Here is a 27,028-nt window from a genome sequence, read left to right on the forward strand (position 1 = left end):
CTGCAAAAATAGTGCAAAACCTCTTAATGCTGCTTTGTACTAGCAGTTAACGTAGCGTTAACTGTTTGTTGTTAATGCATTTTAGTAGAAGGGCCTCTTAGTGTGGTCCAAATCTGAAATACTGAAACATAAAAGTAGAATTGTCAGACTAACACTGTGATCAGTACATTACCAGATATCTGCATTTACTAAAATGAGCTAACACATGAACATATACTAACATGCATGCACATGATTTACAAAAGCACAAGGAACATTCAGGATTGGGGGGCATCAACTCAAATTTTATTGGACAGGCTTGACATGGTCTGTGTTTCAGGAAACTCGCCTGCGTCAGGGGTCCTGCAACAGTTCACAATTTCCAAAAAAAATGCAAAGAAACACTGCTCAATCTGAAGTCACTGGAAGATGCCAAAATTACCATCAGTATAGCTGGTTTCTTAATATGCGACAAAACAGTATCAATAAACAGCAATAATCAAGACCCCTGACACAGACAGATTTGCTGAAACACGTACCGTGTTGGGTCTGTGTAATGGAAGTGAATTTTAAAGATTGTTTTTCAGCTCTGTCTTGATAGACCAGTGCACTCGGGGTCTGTATTGTTGATTAGAAGTAATTCTGTTTAAAAATGATTGTTTAACTTTGATTATGTGAAAACAAGTTGGAATGTGGAAGATAAGACACAGCTCTAATTAATTTGGTATGTGAAGAGGAGTATGGCGCTTGCTTTCTGGCTCCAACCTGGCCACCTGGAGTTGGAGAGCATGTGACCACGTTCCCACAGTATGGCTTGTTTACCTAGACAGAGAAACATTCTATAATTTTCCTCAGCTCTGAACATGAGTTCTGAGCCTAATAAAAGGAGAGTTTCTTTCAGTGAAATCGGGAGTTCATCTATGAGAAACGCATGTACTGTGCAGAGGATCTGTTCCTAGTCTAAAAAGGTCCTGGCTTTTGCTGTAACGGGCCCCCCCAGCTGATGATAAGAGCCTGGATGATGTAAGGACCAGTGATGTTGTATGTATGTATTATTGCTTCTTTTCTTGGTCTAAAAAACTCTTAGCATTGCTTAGATGTAGTGACCAGTGATGTAATGATTGTTTATAGATAATCATTGTGTTTATATAGCTAATCATTGTATATACCTTAATCATTATAGAATTTAGCACCTCTAATAAAGGTTTCATTTATTTAATACGAATCCAAAAGAATCCACGGTAATTATTGAGTAGTCTGTGTCAGTAAGACAGGCTGCAAATCCATAGCAATACAGTCTGTCCAATAAAATTTGAGTTGATGCCCCCCTCCCCAATCCTGAAGGCTCCTTGTGCTTTTGTTCTCTGCTCCTGTGCAAGTATACTTTAGTTCCCCTCTCTTGCGTTGTCCACACATGATTTACTACAGGTCTCATTCACATACCTAGAATCTAAGCACGCATTAATGACTAGCACAGTAACACACTTTTGTAAATCTAGTTCAGCGTGTGAGATTTATCGTAGTTTATTATAGAAGAAATGGTTTTAGGATTTTTCATTAGGTAAAGTAAAAAGTCTTACTTACATGCATGGCTAAAATGCTCCGTGGGATTAATTCCCTATATTGTCTAATAGTAAAGTGCCATGTCTTTATTCTCATAAGGTCATCAAAGGTAAACTCCAAAATAAGACGCCCTTCTGTACAAACCTAGGAATAAGGGGAAACACTCAGGTTTAATAGACAAATTCATAAATGGTGAGCATTTCATGCATGAGTACAACAGTGAAGGAGATACACTCAGAATTTTTTTTTTTTTTTTATATTTTATTTTTTTGTAATTTGCACAATATACAAGAAAATTCTTGAATAGAAAAGTACAATATCTCATTAATAAGGAATCCCAAATGAGGAAAATATAACTAAAACAAACCCAACAACCTCCTCCTTATATAGATCAAAAATATGAATAAGAAAAATCAACAGAGTGAATTGTATCTAGGAAATACTGTTAACAAGAAAAAGGCAGAAAGCCAAAACCAAGCAAATTATATATTACTGAGTAGATGTAATAGGTGTCAACAAAGGGGGAGGGAGAGTAGAGGTCAGTTTAGAGTCCAAAAAGGTCACCATGTGGACCGGTTCAAAAAAAACATATTTAACTGACTGTATTTTAATCACGTTTACAAGGAAAATTGAGCCAAAAAATGCCTCCTAACTGCAAAACACGTGAACGTATTTTGAGGAAAGACTGATGCTTCCACTGAGTTTGTCTAGAAACATCAGGAAAAACTTGCACTCAGAATTGTAATAATCTTTTCAACACCTGGAATTTATTCTTATAGAAAATGGTGAATTCATAGATTTCTACACTGCTTTTCACCTAACTACTAAAACCAAAAAACACATTGGAAAAGCAGCAATTCATTGTATTTATTCACTAGGTCACAAAGAGGTCCCTTTACTAAACTGTGGTGCTAGTATGCACGTACCGCAGCTTAAAATGAATTACTGCAGTATGCCCTCAAGCATCATGCAGTAAGTTCTAAATTGGTGTGTGCTACACGTGTGGTAAAAAAATATTTTCTAATTTTTGGTGGAGGGGTGTGTCTGGGGCAGTGCCGTAGCGAGAGCAGCTGACACCCGGGGCAGCACGGTGCCACCCCCCTCGGCGTGCACCCTCCCCCTCGGAGTGTATTCTTACTTCAATTAGGAAGCGAGGGGCGGGCAAGAGGGCCGATCCGTCCCCGAGTGCACGTCGCTGGGAGCTGCGTCGGCTCCGCTGGTTCCTTGCTCTCTCTGCCCCGGAACAGGAAGTAACCTGTTCCAGGGCAGAGGGAGCAGGGAACCAGTGGAGCCAACACCCCCCCAGCGGTGTACACCCAGGGTGGACCGCCCCACCGCCCCTCCCTTCCTATGCCACTGGAGGGGGAGAAAGATACTGGCCTCAGAAAACATAGAAAACAAGTTGGTGATAGAAATATTGCAGTTTATTAATTTTGTGAAACAAATATTACTTTAAACATGAATTCATATTTTTTTCTCTTTATTTTAAAACAAGGATTTCTTAAATGACAGTGCACATGTGAGTATTATTGTGAGAGAACTGTACTTGGTGGTAACAATTTCATGCTTATGCCAAAGACACCTTCTAGAGCACTGCATTCATAAGGGCACATTTGGGACCCTGTGGTAAGCACTAACACATGTGTACTGCAGATTAAAATGGTGCACCATGGGGCACGCTGAGGTGTCCTGCGTTATTTTTGAAATGTGTGCTCAGTACCAGTGTGCTAAAAAATAATTTTATTTTTCACCAAGAGGGCATGTCTGGGGGCAGGCCGTGGGCGTGTCTGCACTAATTAGTTAGCTCAGCTACATTAACATGCGCTGTTTAGCAAAGGAGTAGCATGTGAGCCCTTACTACCTACAAAATATGTGACGGTAAGGGCTCACATGCTAATTTTTGTTAATGGTTGCACGCTAATGGCAACACTAGCACAAAACAAAATTGGATAGCAAAATATCTAATCACATCAAACATTCAAATTCTCATTTTGCTAGCAGTAGACCTGAAAGGGAATCACAAGGTAGAAGACGTAAATACTACTGTTTAAATCAAGGAAGACTCAATGGTCTAGGGAAAGTCCAGGGACTTTTTAAACAACTCTATTAGGACTACTATCACTGGCTTCAGCTGAAACATGGAAAAACAGCAGTGAAAAAACTCCCTAAGGAGAAAAAAAAAACACTGCATTGTATCACTTATAAAAAAAATTGGAAGCCCCCATTGTTCGCCACTGTGCTGAGCAGAATCATCAGTCTGATGACTTAAAATATATCATGTTGGACCAGTTGATTATTAGTAGAAGAGGGATTTATCTAGACTTTTTCATCAATGTGAACAAAGATGGATATACATGTTACAGACTATGTTTCCTGAAGGTATGAATGGTTCAATGGAATGGGAAGCTTTTTACTGAAGGATCTCTTTAAATTCCCTACAATTGACTGCTTGTGAGTTGCTGATTGGCTGAAGGAAGAGTTAGCGTTGTTTCAAATCTGGGACGCCATTTTGAAAAAATGGTCATTACTTAAAACATTCCTCCTCCTCCTGAAGCAGGATATCGAAAAAAGGGAGGCCTTTAACTCTTGTCAAGGCTGCATGTTTCCGTGACTTGGATTTTCTTTGAAGAACATTGCAATAACTACAACTTAAGTCCTATTTTGGATTTCTGTTCCAAGTACATGCTTATGGATTGTTTTTTGAGCTTTTTGGATTTTTTTCTTTGTTAACTACATTTTGTGAGAGAACACAAGTGTTGGAATTAGTAATTTATGGTAATTGCTGAAAACGGTTTTTGAAGCAGTGTTTTTTTCTCCTTAGGAAGTTTTTTTCACTGCTGTGTTTTTGTGTTTCAGCTGAAGCCAATGATAGTAGTCCTAATAGGATTGTTTAAGTCTAAGACTTTACCTGGACTATTGAGGTTTCCTTTATTTAAACAGTAGTATTTACCTGTTCTACCTTATGATTCCCTTTTAGGTATAGTACTAGCAAAAGAACATTAGCACATGGCCATTAAATTGGAAAATGGAAAATCTGCCATTTTTTCAGCCATGTTAAAAAGTGGCTTTAGCACATGGAAAAGACCCATGTAAGGAAACACTAAGGCCACTTTTTGCAGCAACTTAGTAAATGATCCCCTTGGTTTGCTAATGTGCCTTAAAAATGTAGGGGTCCTTTTACTAAGGTGTGTTAACGGATTTAGTGTGCACTAATGGTTAGCACACGCTAAATGCTAAGAAGCCCATTTTATACTTATGGGCTTCTTAGCATTTAGCATACGCAAATCATTAGTGCGCGCTAAATCCATTAGCGCACCTTCGTAAAAGGCCACTTAGTGACCGCAAAATCTATTTAACATCTATCACTCTACAAATTAGCATGTATTAAGTCGATCTGCACGTTAAAATCTATAACACATTTAAAAAACAATTATTCTCAAATGTATTAAATAAAGAATGTCTGAAAGAAGACCAAATATGGTGAAAAATCTATTGAAAATGGTTTCCCTTATCACATAGAAGAAATTATGAAGAAAAGTAGTTGCTTTTACCTCTATAATATGCTACTAGAATAGGTAAAATAAATAAAAGAAATACTTAACATCACGTAGGAACCTACTTACCAAACTGCATCTTAATGGTGACATTTAACACATATTATCTGCAAAAACCTCCTAGTACTGTTTTGTTGTTAAAGGGACTGTGGTTGACATGTAGGGAGAAGCAGCAGTGATATTAGTGAAGCTTGTTACCACGGGAGCAGTTAAATTGCCATGGCAACAGCCTGTCTTACCATTAATATATGCATTACAGTAATACACATTAATGTCTGTGTTGCCCTCCCTGACTCATCCCAGCCCCTTTCTCACCTTCTTCCTGTCATTAGCATAAAATCCCATGTTTAGTATTTAATGTGGGATTTAACATGTGTTAACAGTATTTGCTATATGTTAATGGTTTTTAACATGCATTAAAAGTCATGTCAAATACTTACACTTTAGCATATAGGCCCCATAAATTGATATGAGAATCAATGCTTTTCAGTACTTCTGTACTCAGTGGTCTCTCTCTCTCTCTCTCTGGTTTGTGAGACCCTGAGGCTCTGCCACAACTTTCAATCTTCCTTGGGTGTCTACTATCAATTAATAGTCAACGGAGACAGAATTGGATTGAACTAAATATTTATTTCATTTTTGATATATACCATCCTTCTTAGAGCAAACACAGACCAGCTGATACTCAGCGCTATTTAACCAGCCAAGAATGGCTTCTGGCCAGTTAAATAGCATTTAGGGCCCCTTTTATTAGGGCACGCTAGTGGATTTAGTACATGCTAAGACGCCCATATGAATACATGGGGGCTAAATCCACTAGTGCGCCTTAGTAAAAGGGGCCCTTAGCCAGCTAAGTTCTAATTTTCAGCTTAAGATAGCCAGTTACTTCTGCTAAATATTAGTGCTTAGTGGTTAACCGGCTATACCATGCGATATAACTGGCTAGACACAAATATTCACCGCTTCACTGGCTAAGTTTAGCGGACAAATCGGATCGCCTAAATAGCAGTCCAATCTTGCCCGCTATAAATTTAACCAGCCAACTTGGCTAGTTAAGTTTAAGCCAGCCAAAAAAATTGGATATTCGATGGCAGTCACCGGAAATGGCCTGGCATTGAATATCCAGGCTCAGTGCCGATCATGGGCTGAATATCGGCTGTAGAATGGTTTACAAAGCAAAGTAAGGGTGGGGTAAGGGTAATGGGATTTGATATACCATAGAACTACAATTCATAACATCACATAAAGGACAATAAAGTCTGACAAGATTTTGCAGTTACTTCTAGTTAACTGGAGGAGGGGGGTATTCCCCAGAAGTTTCTCATTCAGTTAACACAGAGAAAGGTCTTTTTTAAGGCACATCAAAAGGGCAATTCTATAATCCAGATGTTCACATTTCCATCTCTTAATCATGCTCCAGTCCCGCCTTCACTACTGTGCTGACACGCCCCTGTGAACTTTGGTCGTCCAAGCGACGGAAAGCAGTTGAGGACGCCCAAAATCGGCTTTCGATTATGCTGATTTGCGCGACCCTGAGAGAAGGAAGCCCATCTCCTGATTTGTGTCGGAAGATGGGCGCCCTTCTCTTTCGAAAATAAGCCTGATAGTAACATAGACTTTTATCTGGGGATGAAATGTTGGAGGCCTATCACAAGCTCCATCCAATCGCTGAACTCAAGGAACTGCTGCAGATGATCGACAAGGCTGTTAAGAACTTTCCAAAGTGATTGAAGACCTGTGTTAAGGCTGGGGGTGGACACTGTGTATTTACAGTGACTGCAGAAGTCTGACACATTGTTAATTGTATTGTTTGAATGACGTTATTTTACTGTGTTTTAGCTCGAACATTTTTAACGCACACAAATTTCTAGGTAGTAATGCGCTTAAGATAATTAAATGTTGTCTAATAGTAATACATAAGTATGATGACTAAATAATATGTAAAATTTGCCTAGAACACAGCAAAAAACTCTAGCGGTTACTTTTTTTTTTTGTCTCACCCTGTATGTGCACACATGCATGCATAAATACTAGTATGGTGTCTAAGCGATATTCTGCAAATGCCTGCTTAACTTACACAGCATGGATTTGCAAGGAGGGCATATACAGGAACAGAGCATGGGCAGGGACATAGGTGGGAATCCCACATACATTCGGAATTTATAGAATTCTGGAAGTCATATATGTTTCTGCTATGCTTAGGTGATGTGCTAGCATCAGCTCTATGGCTGGCATAAGTGTCTGTGTCTACATTTTTAGGTGCATTGATAGTCAGTTCCTCTATAGTGGAACCTGGGCCAACTAACTGGAGACATCAAGTTATACAACTGCCCCCAAAATTGCATGCAGATAACATGATGCCATTAGCTATATCTATTCAGGTAGTCTTAATTGTGCAGTGTATTTGCTGTGATAACGATTAACATGCGGTTACTGTAAGGTACAGTTCCTTCCCATTCTGTTCTGTGTTAACTGTCAATGTGGCAGATCACTCTCATTAACTGTTGAGCAACTTTTAATATGGCACTCGTACTAACGGCATGCAAAGAGTGCCACATGAACAGCTACCACAGCTTAGGGAATAGGCCACAAATTAAATATAAAACAAAGAATACTAGATTTGCACCCTAAAAAATCCTGCCTAAATACATTTTCAAGGCAACAATAAGGCTAAACAGCTAGGTTGCAATGCTTACCTATTCTAAAACCCGACATTATCTGGCATTAAAGGAATATCTTTGGGAGATGGCTCTACAAATTGGGATGGTGCTTGACCAATTCTAATTATTTATTTATTTATTTGTTACATTTGTATCCCACATTTTCCCACCTATTTTCAGGCTCAATGTGGCTTACATAGCACTGTAACAGCGATAGCCAGATCCGGTATGAACAAATACAAGGTGATATTGTGGTAAAAAGAGATTCATGTATGGTAGGTTCATTAGGGGAGCTTAGAGAGGAAGAGAAAGAGTTAGGATATGTCCATTACAGTCTTTGGTTATGTTATGTCGCAGGTAACCAGGTTTTTTATGTTGGGTCGGTGGGGTATGCCTTTCCGAACAGGTTTGTTTTTAGTGCTTTCCGGAAATTAAGGTGGTCGGGCATAGTTTTTACTACTTTTGGCAGTGTATTCCATAGTTGTGCGCCTAAGTGGGAAAAGATGGATGCATAGGTAGATTTCTATTTGAGTCCTGGGTAGTGCCTGGGTAGTGGAGGTGTGCTGATTTTGTAGTGTTTCTGGTTGGCAGGTCGATGAGGTTTGTCATGTATCCCAGGGCTTCACTGTAAATAATTTTGTGAACAATCATGCAGATTTTGAATGCAATGCGCTCTTTGATTGGAAGCCAGTGTAGTTTTTCATGGAGGGGTTTGGCGCTGTCAAAACATGTTTTTCCAAATATGAGCCTAGCTGCTGTGTTTTGGGCGGTCTGAAGTTTCTTTATGATTTGTTCTTTGCATCCTGCGTAAATTCCATTGCAGTAGTCTGCGTGGCTTAGTACCATTGATTGTATAAGGTTCCGAAATATTTCCCTCGGGAAGAATGGTTTCACGCGTTTGAGTTTCCACATTGAGAAAAACATTTTTTTAATGATGGATTTTGCTTGGGTCTCTAGTGAGAGGTTCCAGTCGATTGTTATTCTGAGAATTTTCAGGCTGTCTGAGATAGGGAGGGTGTAACCTGGGATGTTAATGTTAGTGGGTTTGCGTGTATTGCATTGGGATGAAATGATGAGACAATGTGTTTTTTCTGCGTTGAGTTTTAGTTGGAATGCATTTGCCCATGAGTTCATGATGTTTAAGCTGAGCTTGATTTCATTTGTGATTTCTGCCAATTAGATTTGGATTTAGATTTATAATCATTATGATTATTTATTATTTATAATTTGCATTTCTCCACCCTTATTTGATTTAACCAGCCTAAACGATGGTACATACAATAGGCTCTTGCTATGTGAACAGAGTATCCTACTACATATGAGATCAACTTATCCTTCAAGTAAGCAGGACCTATTCTATGTAATGACTAAAAGCTAAAACACGAGGTTTAAACTTAACCCTTAGCTCAATAGAGCACTGGGGTATGTAATCACACATACACACAACTTTCAACAATTTTAGATACGTTGGATCCTTTGAATTGTATTTATTAATTAGTTTATTTGGTGGGATTTATTAATTGTCTTTTTGAAGAGATTTGACAGCAGGTATAGCTTGACATAAAACTTACCATTATGTCAACAACATAACAATAGTAAAATAAGCATAAGTACAATCAATGAGGTAAACATGGATACAGGCAAATTGAATACTAATAATAGGAATAACATGATCCAGTGTCAGACATATACACATTAAAATATCACAGTAGAACAATTATATGACGCTGGTGCAACAAGAAGCCAACCAATATCCCTTTATCACAGTTTCCCTTAAATGTACTTACAGCCATTTTTTTTATTAATGAGAAATATGGTAATCGGGCATCGCCGCATGCTGCGGGTTAGAGCGGGATCCCTTATCGCCACTTAAATGGTGGTGGTAAGGATTCCCTGCTGCGGAAAGAGTTCTCTCACCGCATGGCCATATCTGCTGGGAGATTTTTTAACCTCTGCAGTAAAAAGGGCCCTGGTGCATGGGAAAAAAAGGCCCCTACCGCTAGCGCAGGCCCCTTAGACTTTTATTCAAGGCAGATTTTTTTTAAGTCATGGAATGGAGAAAAAGTCCTTTTTGAACAAAATGTTTTAAGGCAGATAAGCATCTTCAGCTTCTGAGATTATCTAAGTTCTGGGGGAGCCTTCTGATGATGCCCAAATGGGGTCCCTTCTGGAGGACAAGGAAGTACCTAGCATGCCTCAATATTACTCACCTTGAGCTGCTTTTGAAACAGTGTGAGCTAAATCCAAATAAACATATAAGTATTCTGGCCTGACCAGAGGTGTTTGGATTTCCACTTTAGCAAGCCCTGCAGTGCTTAAAACATGCCAAACATGCTTTCAATACTACGAACCCCTTTATTGTTTGAAAATACCAGTATGTTTTAAAATGAATACTCTATAGACCTATATATACACTTATGAAATAGGAAGAAAGTTATACTCTTACATACCTAGCATATTTTGTTTATACACCCTGGATAACATATTGACAGATTGTGTCCATACAGAGGAAAAAAGTACAAATAACAAACAAATATCAAACTTACAGGTATTTTTGCCCCTGACAGAATTTTAGCGTATTGGTGATTAATGCAATTTTTCCTTAGAGTCATTATCTTAAAAAAAAAAAAAAGAAAAGAAAAAAAAGCTGTTTTACACATAGAATCCAAAATCAAAAGGGTCTGCAATTAAGAAAACATTTTCTGTTGTGCAGAATTCACGTTACTGTACTGTAAGCTCTGACATTTTGTTGCCATGGTAACGAAAATCAGCTGATTAGTTGGCATGGCAACAGAAAAGATGTAATCCCAGCAGACACACTCTAATCAATGCCCCCAGCACAGATGGTCTCCGGAGGATCAACAAGAAAGAGGCTGGCAGGCAGGCAGGAGATCACGTGCTAGCTCCAGACTAGGCCGGGAAGGAAAAAAATATAAGAAACTGAAAAAGAACATTTCTTCAACTAAGCAATAGCTTTTTTTTTTTTTTAACCCTTCTCTTTCTTGGGTTGACTGTGGAATATTCAGCTACTTCCATCCTTAGAAAGCCCTCTATCTAAAGCATCTGTACATGGAATTATTTTCTTGGGCTCACTTTTTAAATAGTATGATTGGTAATATATCTGTTCTTGTTGGGCACTTCTATCCAAAGTTTTCTTTATGGACAAAATAAACATTGTAGAAAACACTGGTATCATAGCAATATTATTTGAATGTTCTAATTGCATGTTCATTAGATATTTTAATAGTATTATGCTGATATCGTATTATATCTCAGTTATTTGAATTTCAGGGCTGTTAAATGTGTATATTTTTGATCTTGTTTCATGGTAGTCCTATTTTAAGTTTCAATTTGCAGGGTCCTTTTACTAAGGTGCGCTGAAAAATGGGCTGCTCTAGTGTAGGTGCGTGTTTTGGGCGCGCACAGATCCATTTTTCAGCATGCTTGTAAAAAAAGCCTGTTAAAAATTTTGGCTGAAAATGGACTTGCAGCAAAATAAAAATTGGTGCACATCCATTTTGGGTCTGAGACCTTACCACTACCCATTGACTTAGCAGTAAGGTCTCACGCAGTAACTGTGTGGTAATCGTCTACGTGTTGTCTATTATCATTACAGCCATGAGCTTTCGTTCAAGGCCAGACTTCGGTTCAGGATCAAAAATGACAGAGAAGCTTACAGACCTGTACCTCTAATTTGAACTCTAGAGTAACAGTAGAACTCATAAGTTGTTGTGACACCCTCATGCAGCAAAATGAGGAAGGGGCTAGGGTGCAAAAACCTCAATAACAGGATGGTGCGGCCTACCAACAGGGCAGAGTTGGTTACACCCAAGAAGATATGGTCAGAATGCAGAACTGAGTGGTCTCACAGGGAGATGACCAAGCTTTCTAAGTAATGCTAAAAACAGCCAAGCACATACAGTACAATTCTAAGAAATATTAACTGTTATGTTACCATATATAACCATTAAGGTATTGACCACAATACTACCATAGATCCAATAAGGTGTAATTACTGTCATATTACCTGTATCCTGAATGGACATATAAAAATGAGTGCACTTCCTACTTCAATGGAGAATCTGGCCAGCCAATACTTTTGTATGGGCAGCTGGTCTCCCAAAAGCAATTGTCAATTGTACTTATACTTGGGGAGTAAAGAAAATAAAGTATCTAATTGCTTTTCTAACTGATGCAGCCTTGGGTGATTTATTTATTCCTAGGTATTGGGGGGTGGACCACCATATTGGGAGGGATAAATACACCCAGAAAGTACAGTGTGTTGACTGACGATTACTGTCCAGTTTCCCCCACACGCAGGAAAATACAAATTATTTTCTGGCATGCGTAGCGGATGCGTGTAAAAAACGAAATTAATGTTTGGGCCATGTGGTAGCTTGGCGGTAACTTCAAATTGACGGGCGTAGGATGTGCATATGTGCTTATTAAAAGGGCCATTTATAATTATACTTGGCCATTTTACTATTGTTATACTGTTAAAATTGTGAGCTTTATGTTAAAATGTACCTACTGTACACTGCCTTGGGTAAATCTCTTCATAAAGGCAGTTAATAAATCCCAATAAATAAACATAAATAAATACATAAACAATAAATAAATAAACAAACATTTATTATTACCTAGGTTCAACTGGTCCTTATCCATCTGCTATCAGAAATAGCCAAAGTCTCAGTGTTCAATTCTGGTCTCAACGTTCTACACAAAATGGGGCTTCTCAATGTGGGGAGCAGGTGTAAATGTCCATGCCTAAAAATGATAAAGTACCCCCCCCCCCCGGATTCTATATATGGTGCCCAAATCTGTGCGCGCTGCCAAGATATCCACACAAATTAATTGTTACTCAGCGCTTAATCATCAATAATTGGGTGCTAACAGCCAATTACTGAGTTTAATTGGCACTCATTAATAGTTGCGCTCACCTCTGGCTGTGCACTATTTTATAAGGCAGGGTGCCTAACTTCCATAGCGCATATCCCAAAAGGGACATGGCCACATGAGGGACAAAGGCATGTCAGGGTCAGTTTGAAAAGTTACATGCGGAGTTACAGAATGCTGGGTAAGTCTGGCGCCTAAAGTAGATGCGGGAATTGGTGCTATGTGTGATTCTATAAAGGGCTCAAACCCTTTACAGAATCACACTTAGTGACAATTTTTTTCAGCATCCATTTTTGAGCATTATTTATAGAATTCCCCCTTATCCCCCGGATTCTATATATGGCACCTGAAAATCCATACGGCAACCAAATCGTATTCTATAACAATGAGCATAACTTGATTGCTTAACTAGCTAATCAACTCTGTTAATTTGATGCTAACAAGCAATTATCAGCACTAATTGGCATTGAGATTTACGCACATAACTTGCTAAGTGTATTCTATACTGTGGTGTGACTAAATTCTTAGTCACATAGTTGAAAAGGGGGCATGGCCATGGGCAGGTTGTGGGCGTTTCTAAAATCTATATGCATTATTATAGTATAGACCCGATCTGTGCCTAATTTAGGCATCGGGATTTACACCAAATAAAACGTGGCCAAAATGGACGCAACCAAATTTAGTCAAGTGGCAAGCCGCTTGGTGTGTTCTATATATGGCGTGGAAATGTAAGTCTATTCTATAAAATCTAGGTGTATTTTAGAGAATACGCCTAGGCGTAATTTTTTGCACACGGAATTTTCAGGTGCCATATACAGAATCTAGCCCTATGTGTGCAGGTTATCGTACTGCATATGTGTGTGCTTGTATGTCTCATCCATGCTCTGCCCAAACTGCTCCCCTATACATACCTACCTGCAAAGTACACACCGTCATGCATACTTTTATACCAGTTGGTATTTTGTAAGAGGCCATTTATACATGTATGTGGTCACATCTACACAGGAATTACTTTATAAAATGTCTTTAGCAGTTGTATATTTTTATTGCTGCTCTTGCTACCTATTTGTAAATTGTTACCAGGCATGCACAGTGTTGTACAGACACATATAAGAGACAGTCTCTGTTCCACAGAGCTTGCGATCTAGTTATGACCAACACATATGGCAAATAAGATTCTAGGAAAACGTGTTATAGAGAAGTGGTGAAAATACAAAGGTGAACCATTAGTCTAGATTTGGAAAATAGGCAGAGAGGGAGCATGATACATTGGCTTAGGGGATCTGTTCCTGGCAAACTGCACAGTGCTATTTATATCAGAGTGATTTCAAACAAATGTCCTTCTTTGGAATAAGGCCCGAGCAAAGGTTTAACATAAAAGAATGTTCTCTATTAATTAATCACAGTTGATCAAGGCTCAACATCTGTCATGCTGAAAAAGATAAAAAGTTATTTTCCATGTCATACCTAGCTGTTAGACCTGATATTTGAAGTCTACACCTTGCGGATCACCTCATTAAACTTCAAGTGAAATTCCTTCCTTTCCTAACAAAAGTAAGACCTAAGACAAAATAGAGCACAATGTACAAATACTTCATAAATATTTATAAGTGATTTTGATGGATTCTTTACAGTAACTAGTTGGTGCTATTTTTCATCTAATAAAATAAGCATGCTGAAAATGTTTTGTCATCAAAATGATTTAAATCCCACTGAAGCAATTCAGACTGGTTAGAGCTAGAAGTACATCCTTTACAGAAAGAGTTACAAAGCACTGGTTCTGTATAAAACTTCCCGGTACCTCTGGGTTTAGATGACAATACAGGAGAGATCTGGATGCAGGAGAGCAAAAGGAAAAGTTTCCAGGTGATCAAGTAAAAAAAAAATGAGGCAGCTAAATTTAACTGAAATGATTATAATTCACCCAGAATTATCAATTTCATTGTAACATGGTGTGTAGTTATGGTAAGGCAAATCTCCATTTTGAATCCAGGCTTAGATTTGCAAACATTTAACTCAGATTCAATTGGAGAATCACACATGGTGACATGCAAAACATTGGCTGAGGTTACATAAGAATAGGGGGAATATATTAAGTCAGAACTCTACTTAAATGGGGGGGGAGGGGAGATGGTTTTGCAGGGTTCCTCTCAGGGAATGGTGATTCTACCTTAGCCCTATTGTTATAGAACCCTCTAACTGCCACTTCAATAACACCAGGATAATACAGGTCATGAACATGCACAGAAGTTACCAGCAAGGTGTATGGGAAGGCATCTGCAGCAGTCTTTCTTACCAATCAACTTGTGCTGTGCCTCAGCCCCCTTCTGAGAGATGCCCAGGGTTGCCAGGTAGAAATTTTTTTTCCAGCCCAATCCGGGCCAGAAACCAGCCCAAAACCCGCCCAAACACAAACCCCGCCCCTGACACCCCCACCCCCGCGTCACCGGCCCCGCCCCCGCCGTCACCGACCCCGCCTCCCACGTCATCGGCCCCGCCTCCCACGTCATCGGCCCCGCCCAAAACGTCACTAACCCCGCCCGAAAACGTCACTAACCCCGCCCCCCGCGGCCGAAAAAAATCAAAAAGCCGCCCAAAAAGCCGCCCGGAAGCCTAAAAAACCGCCCAAAAAACCGCAACCCGCCGCGGGCAAAAATTTCCCGCGGCGGGTCGCGGAAAACCGCCCAATTGGGCGGTAAAACCGCCCACCTGGCAACACTGGAGATGCCCTATTCTTTCTCCTCCCCCCCACCACCCACAAGAGGCCAGCACTAGTGCAGTCCCTGACCCTGTTCCCCTGAGGCTTGCTTTGCTATGGTAATCAAACTTATCATAACTCAATCACCATCTTATAATAGGCTACTTGGATCAGTTTCGATAAATATGACTATACATCTTTGACTTATTTGCAATATTTAAAGATACTGTGTATTTTTTAATATTTTAGGGTTCGATGTTCAAAGCAATTTAAAAAGCCAGAAATGGCTCCTTGCCATTTAAATCAATTATTTAGGGCTAACTGAGCATATTCAGCGGTACTTAACTGAACAGTACCACTGAAAATGGCCAGTTAGTACATAAGCCAAACCAGCTACTTTGTGGGCATTCTAGGAGTGGAGTTGGCACTTAGCCAATTAAGTGCCAATAGTCAGCTCTTAATCAGCTAAAATGACTGGATGCATAGGACTACCTAAAACACAGTCCTATGTTTATTTCATCATAGTAAATAAAGTACTGAATATTGCACTTAACTAGCTATGTTTTAACTGGCTGCGTATGTCTGGATATTCTGTGCCAGTGTCAGGACATTGCTTGGCATTGAATATCCAGGAATAAAGCCAGTAGTTGTCACCAAAATGATGACGCCACTGGCTGAATATCGACCCCTCTGGGTTTATTCAGATGGATTTATGGCTCACTGCTCTGTTGGGATGTCTCTGTGGCCAGTATACTAAGATTGCTGGCCTCCCATACATCTCAATGGCTTGTTTTTGTGCTTTTTTCCCTTGGACGTTTTTCTTTTCCAAAAATGGTCCAAATAGATAGACATACTGAGCACAGAAATATCTAGCAAATTTGGCAAATGCTGGACGTGTGTAGGCCCTTATGTACCTTTGTAAAAGGGCCCCACTGTTATAGAACTTTCCCGATCTGTGCTTAAATAAAATGTGGGCATTTATACCAGGCTTTAGTTAGCGTAAATGGATGCACCTAAATTTTAGTCGAAGAGTGGCCAGCACACGTATTCTATAAACCATGCCTAACTTTAGGCGAAGTTTATAGAATACTGCTAAGTGTGGGGTTTTTTCTGTATCAATTTTTTTGGCACCATATATAGAATCTGGCCTAAAACGTCCAAAATCGGATTTAGACATCATATCAAAAATGCCCCCCCTCACTAACAAAGTTATAAAAATCAATAACAATTTCAGCTAAACATAAGAACATTAAACAAAATAATAAAACAAAAATAAAATAAATAAAAATTCTAGCTAAACAATGTCCATCCTCAGATTCATATTTTGTAACCATACTCTGTGCTATATGCTATGTAACCATATATTGTGTTATCTCTGTAATACCTTGTTTCCATGCTTTGTAAGCCGCACTGAACCTGCTATTGAGCGGAAAAGAGCGGGGTATAAATGCTACAAATAAATAAATAAATAAATTCATCACACTCCATAACACTCATTAGGGCATCACAGAAATGACCTGAGGTCTCCAAAATTATTCGTGAATAAGATAGCTTTTAGCAGTTTTCTAAAACTTGCAGTGCTAGTCATCAATCTATGTTGTCTGGGAATATGGCTCCTTTCCTTTGGAATGGCAATAGAAAATTTGTATTGTCTGGCTCCTTCAAAATGGATTTTTCTAAATGCTGGAATTGTCAAATACATTGCAATCGCAGAATGAAAAAAAATCTGCCTGTTTTATACACTTTCAAAATAGTAGTCAAATATTGTGGTGCATTTTGACTCACTAATAGCAGAAATGAACTTTTGCAAACTGGGAGCTAGCTGGAAAGAGTACGTTTTATCACGTATGCTTCATTCTCACTCTGCTTTTAGTTTTCTAAATTAAAAACAGGATAAAATCCAATCTGCACATACTTCTGAAGTCTTACTTTAGAGTAGAATCCATATACGCTAACTATACGCAAAATATGTTGCATACTTGTTCTGCAACGATAGGGAAAACAGCAATAATTGATATAGTGGAATTAGAAAAGGTGCAGAGAAGGGCTATGAAAATGATAAAGGGGATGGGACGACTTCCCTATGAGGAAAGGCTAAAGTGGCTGGGGCTGTTCAGCTTGGAGAAAAGATGGCTGGGGTCTGATAGAGGTCTAAAAAATGATGAGTGGAGTGGAACGGGTAGATATGAAGCGTCTGTTTATGCTTCCCAAAAATACTAGGACTGGGGGGCATGCGATGAAGCTACAAAGTAGTAAACTTAAAATGAATCAGAGAAAAGTTTTCTTCACTCAACGTGTAATTCAACTCTGGAATTCGTTTCCAGAAAATGTGGTAAAGGCGGTTAGCTTAACAGAGTTTAAAAAAGGTTTGGATGGCATAGACCATTATTAAATTGGGCTTGGGGAAAATCCACTATTTCTGGGATAAGCAGAATAAAATGTTTTGTACTTTTTTTGGGATCTTGCCAGGTATTTGTGACCTGGATTGGCCACTGTTGGAAACAGGATACTGGGCTTGATGGACTTTTGGTCAGTCCCAGTATGGCAATACTTATGTACTTATGAGGTGGCTGCAAAATATTAATGTTTCATGCCAGCATCTCAGAATAATCAGAAGATGTACTGGTCTCTCTTTGGGCTGTCCGCAATAGTGCATGCCTGCTGATACATCTATCTTTTGAAACAAGTAATGTTCACTGTTCACTGCTGTTCAAATGCATGATAAGAACTGCAGTTGATGAAAGCCCTACTCCTCCATGGCATGCAAATTTATCTCATGCATATTTGTTGTGGGTATCCTGAAAATCTGACTGTGTCCCGAAGACTGCGTTGAGAACCTCTGCCTTAATGCACATTAACAGTAATTTTTGCAGTAATACTGAATTGTGCATTATAATTCAGATGAGCTGATTAATATACAAAAAGTGTGCTAATCAGTTCATTAAATTCAACATGCACTGTGTTCCTGCAACATCTTTGTTAAGGCTGGTATTAAAAGCCTGCAGTAATGTGTGTTTTTAATGCATATTATGGTGGCACTGTTATGTGTTGTCATGTGCTGCTCACTAAAAGGTATCACGTCTTTAGTAAATAGTTCATTACATGAATGGCAATAGTCCTTCCTGCTCGTTTCTAATGCTGTTTAGTAAATAGACCCTGTAGCTATAGTTTATAGACTCCATTGAACACCAAGGTGATCTTGCTGTAAACTTGGAAGTACTCTGTCCCCCAAAGCTTACCGTTCTTGCCAGTGGCGTGTGGTGACATTTATAGCAGTGGATTCAGTAGAAGTGCTAAACATTTATGCAATGCATACTCTTAACTAAGGTTAATGTACTCACTCTTTGTGCTGAACGATGTCATGTTTTGGTCTCTGAGAGTCACCTATAACATTTGCCTTCTCCTTTTGACTTTTATGTTGATTTGAAGAAATGTAAGTTCTGTATCACCATCAACTTTCCGAAATCTATCCTTCAGAGTTGTACACAGATTGATGACTAGCACTGTTCCCATTCCTCAGAAAAATTAAAAATATTATTACCCCAATACGGAAACAGGAAGTTGAAACAACGCAGGCGGGACTCGCAGAGGGAAGCTTCGAAGCTGCCAGCCTCTCTCAATCACTGCCTGCACCATTCGCGCTGCCGAGTGTGACGTAGTAGTAAGTAGAGGAGTGAGAGGAAAGGTGTAGGACTCGCCGGGGGGGGGGGGGGGGGGGGGGGGAAGGTACCAAAAAAAAGCGCTGGTCATTATAGATGAGCAGAGTGACCAGTCCCTGGCAAGGACAGAGGTTTTTGAACTATTTGACATCCCAGGAGCTCGTTATCCCTACAACATCAAGATCTGTACAGTGATGAGAAAGAGGATGGGGAGAAGAGCAAGTGGATACACGATAGAAGCGATGGATGGCACACCATATCATATCCTTCTAATGAGATATTGCACTTTCCAGTCACCCAGCTCTGAGCTACTTCTACCTGTTCAACTATTTTTCCACCTCTGCAATAAAGCTGCCTTTTTTCAGATTTCTACATCCAATCAATGATACAGCTCTCAGAATTATGGAGTCTCTGTGCCCTGGGGCAACACTTCTGAACATCTGACTGTGAATAAATTATCCATATGTATGCAATAAAGGAAACTTCAGAAAATAAAGAGACTTCAGGTGTGTTCTGGTGTGCCAAGGTTATACTTCAAGATATTGAGATTTTACAGTTAACAAGTCTTAAGAGGCTTGACTGGCTTGGAGTGGAGGAGTGGCCAAGTGGTTAGAGCACCAGTCTGGCAATCCTGAGGTGGCCAATTCAAATCCCACTGCTGCTCCTTGTGATCTTGGGCAAGTCACTTAATCCTCCATTTCCTCAGGTATAAACTTAGATTGTGAGCCTTCCTGGGACAGGGAAATATCCAGTGTACCTAACTGTAACTCACATTAAGCTACTACTGAAAAAGGTGTGAGCAAAATCTAAATAAATAAATGGCAGTAGCAAGATCCAGCTACCAACTTTTTTTGAGTGCAATCAGATACCTGCTAATAGAGAAGAAATTCCCACCCCAGAACATCACCCTCATTTATAGCTAAGTATCTACAGCCTTTGGACCCAAATGGCAAAATCTTGCTCTTGTTGGGAAGAGACATACCACCACTAATCAGAGTCTGTGAGTTATGTGAAGGACCACCTGACACTCCATATGCCTAGTGACTCACCCTGGGATGGGTGATAGTGGTGACATCTGCCTTAACAAATTGAGAAGACCAAGAGTGGATGTATACAAAACGTTCATCTTGGAGAATGGGTGTACCACCTTGTTTGAGCCTTGTCATAACCATCTGCACGTGAAGGAGGTTTCCAGCTGGGAAGAACCAGACCCTGACTCAACCATCGATCAGAACACTTCTCTACCAGAGTTAGGAGTACATCTGGGGTACTTGTCGCCTTATTTTCGAAAGAGAAAGACGCCCATATTTCGACCCAAATCGGGAGATGGGCGTCTTTCTCTCATGGGCGCCCAAATCGGTATATTTAGAAGCTGATTTTGGGCGTCTTCAACTGCAATCTGTCGCGGAAACGGCCAAAGTTGATAGGGGCGTGTTGGAGGCATGGTGAAGGCGGGACTGGGGCGTGGTGGTAAATGGGAGCGCTCCAAACCGCCCCCAAAACCCACTGTACCCACATCTATGTGCCCCCCTTTAGCCATAAGTGCTATGGTAATGGTGTAGAGTTGTGGGGAGTGGGTTTGGGGGGGATTTGGGGGGCTCAGCACCCAAGGGAAGGGAGATATGGACGTCAGAGGTAGTTAACTTTTTTTTAATTGTTACAATTGCCCCCTAGGGTGCTCGGTTGGTGTCCTGGCATGTGAGGGGGACCAGTGCACTACGAATCCTGGCCCCTCCCATGACCCAATGCCTTGGATTTGTTCGTTTTTGAGCTGGGCGACTTCGGTTTCCATTATCGCTGAAAAACGATACCACCCAGCTCAAATCCGCACAAATCCGATGCATTTGGCTGGCACAAACCGTATTATCAGAAAAAAGAAGGACGCCCATTTTTTTTCAAAAATACGGTTTGTCCCGCCCCTTCACGTACCCGTTCTCGTAGATAGACGCCCATGGAGATGGGCGTTTGCATTCGATTATGCCCCTCTTGGTGTTCCAAGTAACCAAGGATGATGACAAACCAACACTTTTAGTAGAAGACAGAGAGTTCTTGAGAATTATGGATAAGGAATTCTACAAGGATGAGTCCAAATGCTGGGTGGCTCCGCTGCCATTCCAGACACCCAGAACATGACTACCTAACAACAGAGAGCAAGCTTTCTCTCTCGTCTCACTTCATTGCAAAAGACTCTGGGAAGGAAACCAGAGAGGAAACAGCACTTTACAATATTAATGCAGAACATGCTGGATAATGGCCAGGCAGAGCCAGCTCTACCATTAAAAGAGAATGAAGAATGTTGGCACCTACCTTTGGGGTGTATCACCCACAAAAAACCAGGCTATATCAGGATTAAGTTTGATTCCAGTGCTCAATTTCAAACAGTCTCACTCAACAATATAATGCTTTCTAGGCCTAACATGATTAACAGCCTATTAGGAGTCTTGATTCGCTTCAGAAAGGACCCTATTGCCAAAACAGCAGATATCCAGCAGATGTTTTACTGTATTGTCATACACCAGACTACAGAAACTACTTGAGATTTCTGTGGTACCGTGAGAATGACATCAACCAGGAAATTGTGGAATGTAGAATGAGAGTTCATATTTTTGGTAACAGTCCATCACCTGCAGTGGTAACCTACAGGCTTAGAAGGAAAACCCAAGAAGGTAAAAGAGGATAAGGCATGGATGCCAGAAGCTTCATTGAGAGAGATTTTATGTAGATGATGGTTTGGAATAGCCTAGTAGTTAGTGCAGTGGACTTTGATCCTGGGGGATTGGGTTCAATTCCCACTGCAGCTTCTTGTGACGCTGGGCAAGTCACTTAAACTTCCATTGCCCCAGGTACAAATGAGTACCTGTATATACTATATAAACTGCTTTGAATGTAGTTGCAAAAACCACAGAAAGGCGGTATATCAAGTACCATTCTACTACTGCAGAAGAAGCCACTGACTTGCTGAGAAGAACACAAGCAATGCTGGCAGAGGCCAATCTGAGACTTCATAAAATCGCCTCTAACAGTCCAGAAGTAATGAGAGCATTTCCTGCAGAGGGTCATGCCAAAGATGTAAAGGATCTAGTTCTAAGAGTAGACACCCCCTGCGCTTCAGAGAAGCCTTGGATTGCATTAGGATCTAAAAAGAGACATTTTAACCTTTCAAGTTTCCACCCAAGAGAAACCATATATCATGCAGAGGTGACTTGTCTACAATCAATAGTCTGTATGACCCACTGGGGTTTGTGGCTCCAGTCATCATTGTTTATATCAGATTGTATTGCCTGTAGCAGTTTACAGTGTTTGTGCCCTTAAGAAAGGCAGGAAGTGCCTATGAACTACAAATCTTACTCTTCCTGCAGTGCTCTGTAATAGGCTTTTCCTGAGTACATGTCCAAGTTCCCTGTGCCTTATGGGACTTTTCCTATTGGTTGGCCCTTGTCCCTGTGTATGCTGTGCTGTAGCCCGCCCCTTCTCTCTCCATTTGGGTTGAGAATGTGTCTGCAGCATGCTTATCTAAGATCTGTAAGTTGACTTGCTGTACCTTGTTACATACTCCCCTTTCAAGCTACTGTAAAATAAGCACGTTTTTTTTTATCAGCTTAAAAGTATTTACAGCATCTACTCTCTCAGCTTGGTGATGAGATCTCCTGGCTTCCCTTATATACAGGGTGAGCTGGTAGAGAACAGACTCTCAGTTCTGCAAGGCAGAGACTCTTGTCCAGCACATCTAATTGCAAGTTATTTCCTTTCTTTCATTTTGCATTATAGAAGATTTTGATTCAAGAGTTCTGAGTCTTCACAGTGATGTTCTATACTCTTGTTTTCTGCCTGCTAATCACTGAGGAGAAAGAGAGCCAATCAGGAAACAGCGCAGAACAATAATTATCTTTTTCCTTATTGATCATGTGGGCAAGCAGGAGGAAAAACCCAGACCTTAACTTATTATGTGTGGCGCCTCACAAATTCTGGGAGCAATGTATACCTTCACTACCCAAATAACTAACTCCTCCAGAGATGTATTGCATTTCTGCATTTTGGAAAGCCTTTGGTTCTTCAAATTAGTAGGGATAATTCAAATTTTAACCCACAGATTAAATTTTAAGGTGAGTGTTTAGCAATTAAAAGATATGGATTCTAACCTATCTTTTGAGATGCATATGTCTCAGTTATGAAATCAGTATTTTATTAACTAAATCTGGTTAAGCAACTTCCACTGTAGTTGAGTCAGGAAAATCTGTTTGCCTTGATCCACACCACTGTTCTCTCACTTCTTGATTATAGTTAGGATGCATTTATCAATTCCAGCTACTGCAGAATATCACAACTCGCTTGATTGGGGGATGAAAGATGATTGATCATGTCTCTCCTTTTTAAATCTCCTTCACTCACTGCCAATAGTATACCAGAGGATTTTGAAAATCTTAATTATGGTTTTCCTTGTGCAGCAAGGTACCGGTCCAAAGTACGTTTCTTATTGTCCAGCACCTTATTCCTTTCCTGATTGTATACTATATTGATTTTATATTTGATTGTAAACAGCTTTGATTTTATGAAAGGCGGTATATCAAATCTCAAACTAAACTAAAGTAATTAATTTGAGATTGAGGTCATCCTACAGGTTCTCGTATTATGTATCCAGAGTTAAAGAGGCTCAGTTGCAGATCACCAGGAAATGAACATTTTCTGTTATGACTCCCATTTATTGGAATCAGTTGCCTCAACTCTTTCAGGAAAAGCTGATCATTTGTGTTTTCACAGGCAAGTTAAAGGCTGGTTAAGGAACCAGGCATATGGTGTTTCTTAAACTGATGTAGTATGTTTTATTATTTATTATTATAGGAGGGTTAGAAGTGCTTAAAATAAATAAATAAATAAATAAATAAATAAATAAATAAATGAATAAATAATTTGTTTTGCTTCCTTTATTATTGCTTGCATGATGGTTGTAAATTGCCTCAAAGGTTTCCAAGAGGTGATCAATAAACTAATGTAATTAAGTAAATTAAATAAACAAAAACTGATACATTATCAGGCTGTTTAGGTTTAAGTGAATAATGTCCTAAAAATCCCATACCCTGGTGATGTTCCTAAGTCAGAATGATTTTGCCCTGCAAAATTAGCAGGTAAGGCATGAGTCTCTTCATTTTGAAGTTGAGTTAGATTGCTTGAATCACTTTCTCTACATCTCACATCTCCTGCCTTTCTAATACAGAGGCAACTTATTATTTCTCTAGAGGTCCCATACCTCCTTATTGGCACATAGCTAGATCAGGCATGCACGGAACTAGGGTGATATGATCTCCTAGTTAAACTGAATTTAATTAGAAATTTAGCAGGCATTCAGCGGTACACAGCAATAGTACTAGCCCGTCATAGTACAGTAGACAAAGAAAAAGTTGCTCACTGTTAAAAAAAAAGTAGCCACCTTCTGTTAATAATTTTTTCTCTTCAGGACTGAGTCATCATCCTTTGATTTTTCTCTATCAGGTGTTTTTGCCCTTATGAATGCTAAAAACAAGGAGCACAAACTGATCAGTACATTGAATCAGAGGCCCTTTTACAATGGCGTGTTAGGCTGTACACGTGTGCAGCAAGCACAAAAATGAGACTACCACCAGGCTTCCGTGCCCCCTGATGGTAATTTCAGATTTGCCACGCACTCGTAATGCCTGGATGATTTATTTATTTATTTCCTCCCACGCACGGCATTTCCGGCGGTAACGCGCAGTTGGCACGCACCGACCGGTCACTGCGTGTGTAGTGAGTGAGCCCTTACCGCTAGGTGGAGTTAAGGGCTCAGGCCGGTTTTAGGCATGTGCTGGATTCAGTTTTACTGCATGCCCTTTTCCTATCCCATTTTAAAAAATAAAACCTTTTTCCCAGACGTGGTAAAATCTGGCCCGGCGCGCACCTAATACAAGCGTCCACACTACCGCAGGCCTGTTTTTGCCGCAGCTTAGTAAAAGGGCTCCTCAGTTTGTTAAACTTTTCTTCAGGCTTGCTGCCTCACTCTCCCCAAATAGTTAAACCAAATAGTGAGCACTTCCACACTATTCCAAACATTCGAAGAATTGCCTTGCAGCTGGAAGAGAAGTATACAAAAATTCAAACATCGTCATTAGACTAGGGACATCCTACAGAATCTGTAACAAATCACAATTATATATATTAAATATACAAGTATACTCCTGCTTGTAATATTATTTAATGCTATATACAATAGCACAACTATAGTTTTCTAGTATTGTGACAGACTTTTGCACCTATAAAAGATCAGCAGGCTAATTAGTGCATAGGCTATGTGTTATTTGTCTTGCCACAGGATTCCATAATACACAATCTGTTCTCTCACTATTATCTCATCATAAGTCCTACTCTGTTGGGTTCTCTTGAATGTGCAGAACTGGTGGCCGGACACTGGTGCAGCAACGGAAAAACAAAACAGTAGAAGGTATCATTGTCTGCAGAGGAAACACCTTCAGCAGCAACGGACACACTCATCAGTCATTTTTAAAAAGACAGGGCAAGAGAGACATCTCATGGAATATCTCCTGGGATTACTAAGAAGAATAACAATCCTCACATTTGTAATTTGGAGATTAGGTTGTTTGACTGCTCATTTCTATCTCCTGGACACGTTTTAAAGATATGATAGAATCATATGGATTCTCATTTATATTATGTCTTTTATCACACAGGACTTTAGAGCTCTCTTAATGACATAACAAATAAAAATTACTAACTGGAGTGAATGTATCTGAGGTTAAAAAAAATCAATCTCATCTTTCATAAGGGGAAAAAAAAGGATTGGATGAAGCGTTTAACAACAACAAAAAAATCTATACCGAGTCTTTCTTATTACCTTGGTAAACATGGGTTTCCCATGCTGCGTGACCATGGTGCATTGATCACAATCCACGGTGATGGATGAGTTGTGGTATGACTCTTTGGAGTGCTTGAGGATGTAATACAGATCTGTTACACCTCCTTCAAAGACAGTGCTAAAATACCGGGGAATGAGGGTCCTTCCAATTGCTGTGAGAGAAAACAAGCATGAGGTAAATCAGCACAGCGAATGCTGGAGCATACAAATAAAGCAGAAAGTATTTTTCATAAATGCTTTCACAGAAGAACACATGCTATTAGCTATTACTTTGATGAAGTGCGTCCTGGCCATGGAAGAGAAATTTTTGTTTCTTTTTTATATTTAGAGCCTATTGAGGTTATTCAACCGTGATTGAAAAAACAGGGTATGCCCCATATTATTATCTATGCAGAAACTCATTTTGGAGTTTATGGGGAAACGAAAGCCCTAAATACTGTGCATTTATTTAGTTTAGGAGACTGGGGCTTACAGTGGATGGGAAAGGTGTGGGCCTAGAGAGGGAACACAATTAACATAGGGGTCCTCTTATTAAGGTGCGCTAAAAATGGCCTGCAGTAGTATACGTGCGTACTTTGGGCATGCGCAGAATCATTTTTCAGGGCACCTGCAAAAAATGCCTTTTTAAAATTTTTGCTGAAAATGGACGTGCGGTAAAATAAAAATTTTGGGTCTGAGACCTTACTGCCAGCCATTGACCTAGCGGTAAAGTCTCACACAGTAACTGGGCGGTAATGACCTATGCGCGTCAAATGCCACTTGGCGTGCGTACGATACGTGCGTCTGAAAATAAAAATTATTTTTCGGATGTACGCCAAAAATGAAATTACCTCATGAGTGTTAAGTGTTTTCTGTAACGTGGTGCACGGAAATATGAGTCGCATAGTTGAAAAGTAGGCGTGGTTATGGGCATGGAATGGGCAGGTTGTGGGCATTTCTAAAATCTATGCATGTTGTTACAGAATACACCCACTCTGTGCCTAATTTAGGCGTCAGGATTTACAATAGGTTTTTTTTGGTGTAATTGACCGTGACTAAATCTAGTCATGTGGACTGGCGCTTGGTGTATTTTATAAACTGCATGAAAATTTTGGCTTATTCTATAAAGTATACCTAAATTAAAGCATACCTTATAG

General features: G+C 39.8%; 1 protein-coding gene across 6 annotated transcripts in view; it reads right to left on the bottom strand.

Moving 5' to 3' along the window:
• The window catches only part of LDB2 (LIM domain binding 2), a 687,185-nt gene that overhangs the window by 186,679 nt on the left and 473,478 nt on the right, over positions 1–27,028 (bottom strand). For all 6 annotated transcript variants that reach the window (XM_030191221.1, XM_030191220.1, XM_030191219.1 and 3 more), the window contains exons 3-4: positions 25,872–26,044; positions 1,564–1,686 (exon numbers count right to left, since the gene is read on the bottom strand). In XM_030191221.1, the coding sequence (XP_030047081.1) occupies positions 1,564–1,686; positions 25,872–26,044 (296 nt within the window). The remainder of the gene's footprint in view (positions 1–1,563; positions 1,687–25,871; positions 26,045–27,028) is intronic.

The sequence above is a fragment of the Microcaecilia unicolor genome, chromosome 2 (genome assembly GCF_901765095.1).
Source record: "Microcaecilia unicolor chromosome 2, aMicUni1.1, whole genome shotgun sequence".
Taxonomy (NCBI): domain Eukaryota; kingdom Metazoa; phylum Chordata; class Amphibia; order Gymnophiona; family Siphonopidae; genus Microcaecilia; species Microcaecilia unicolor.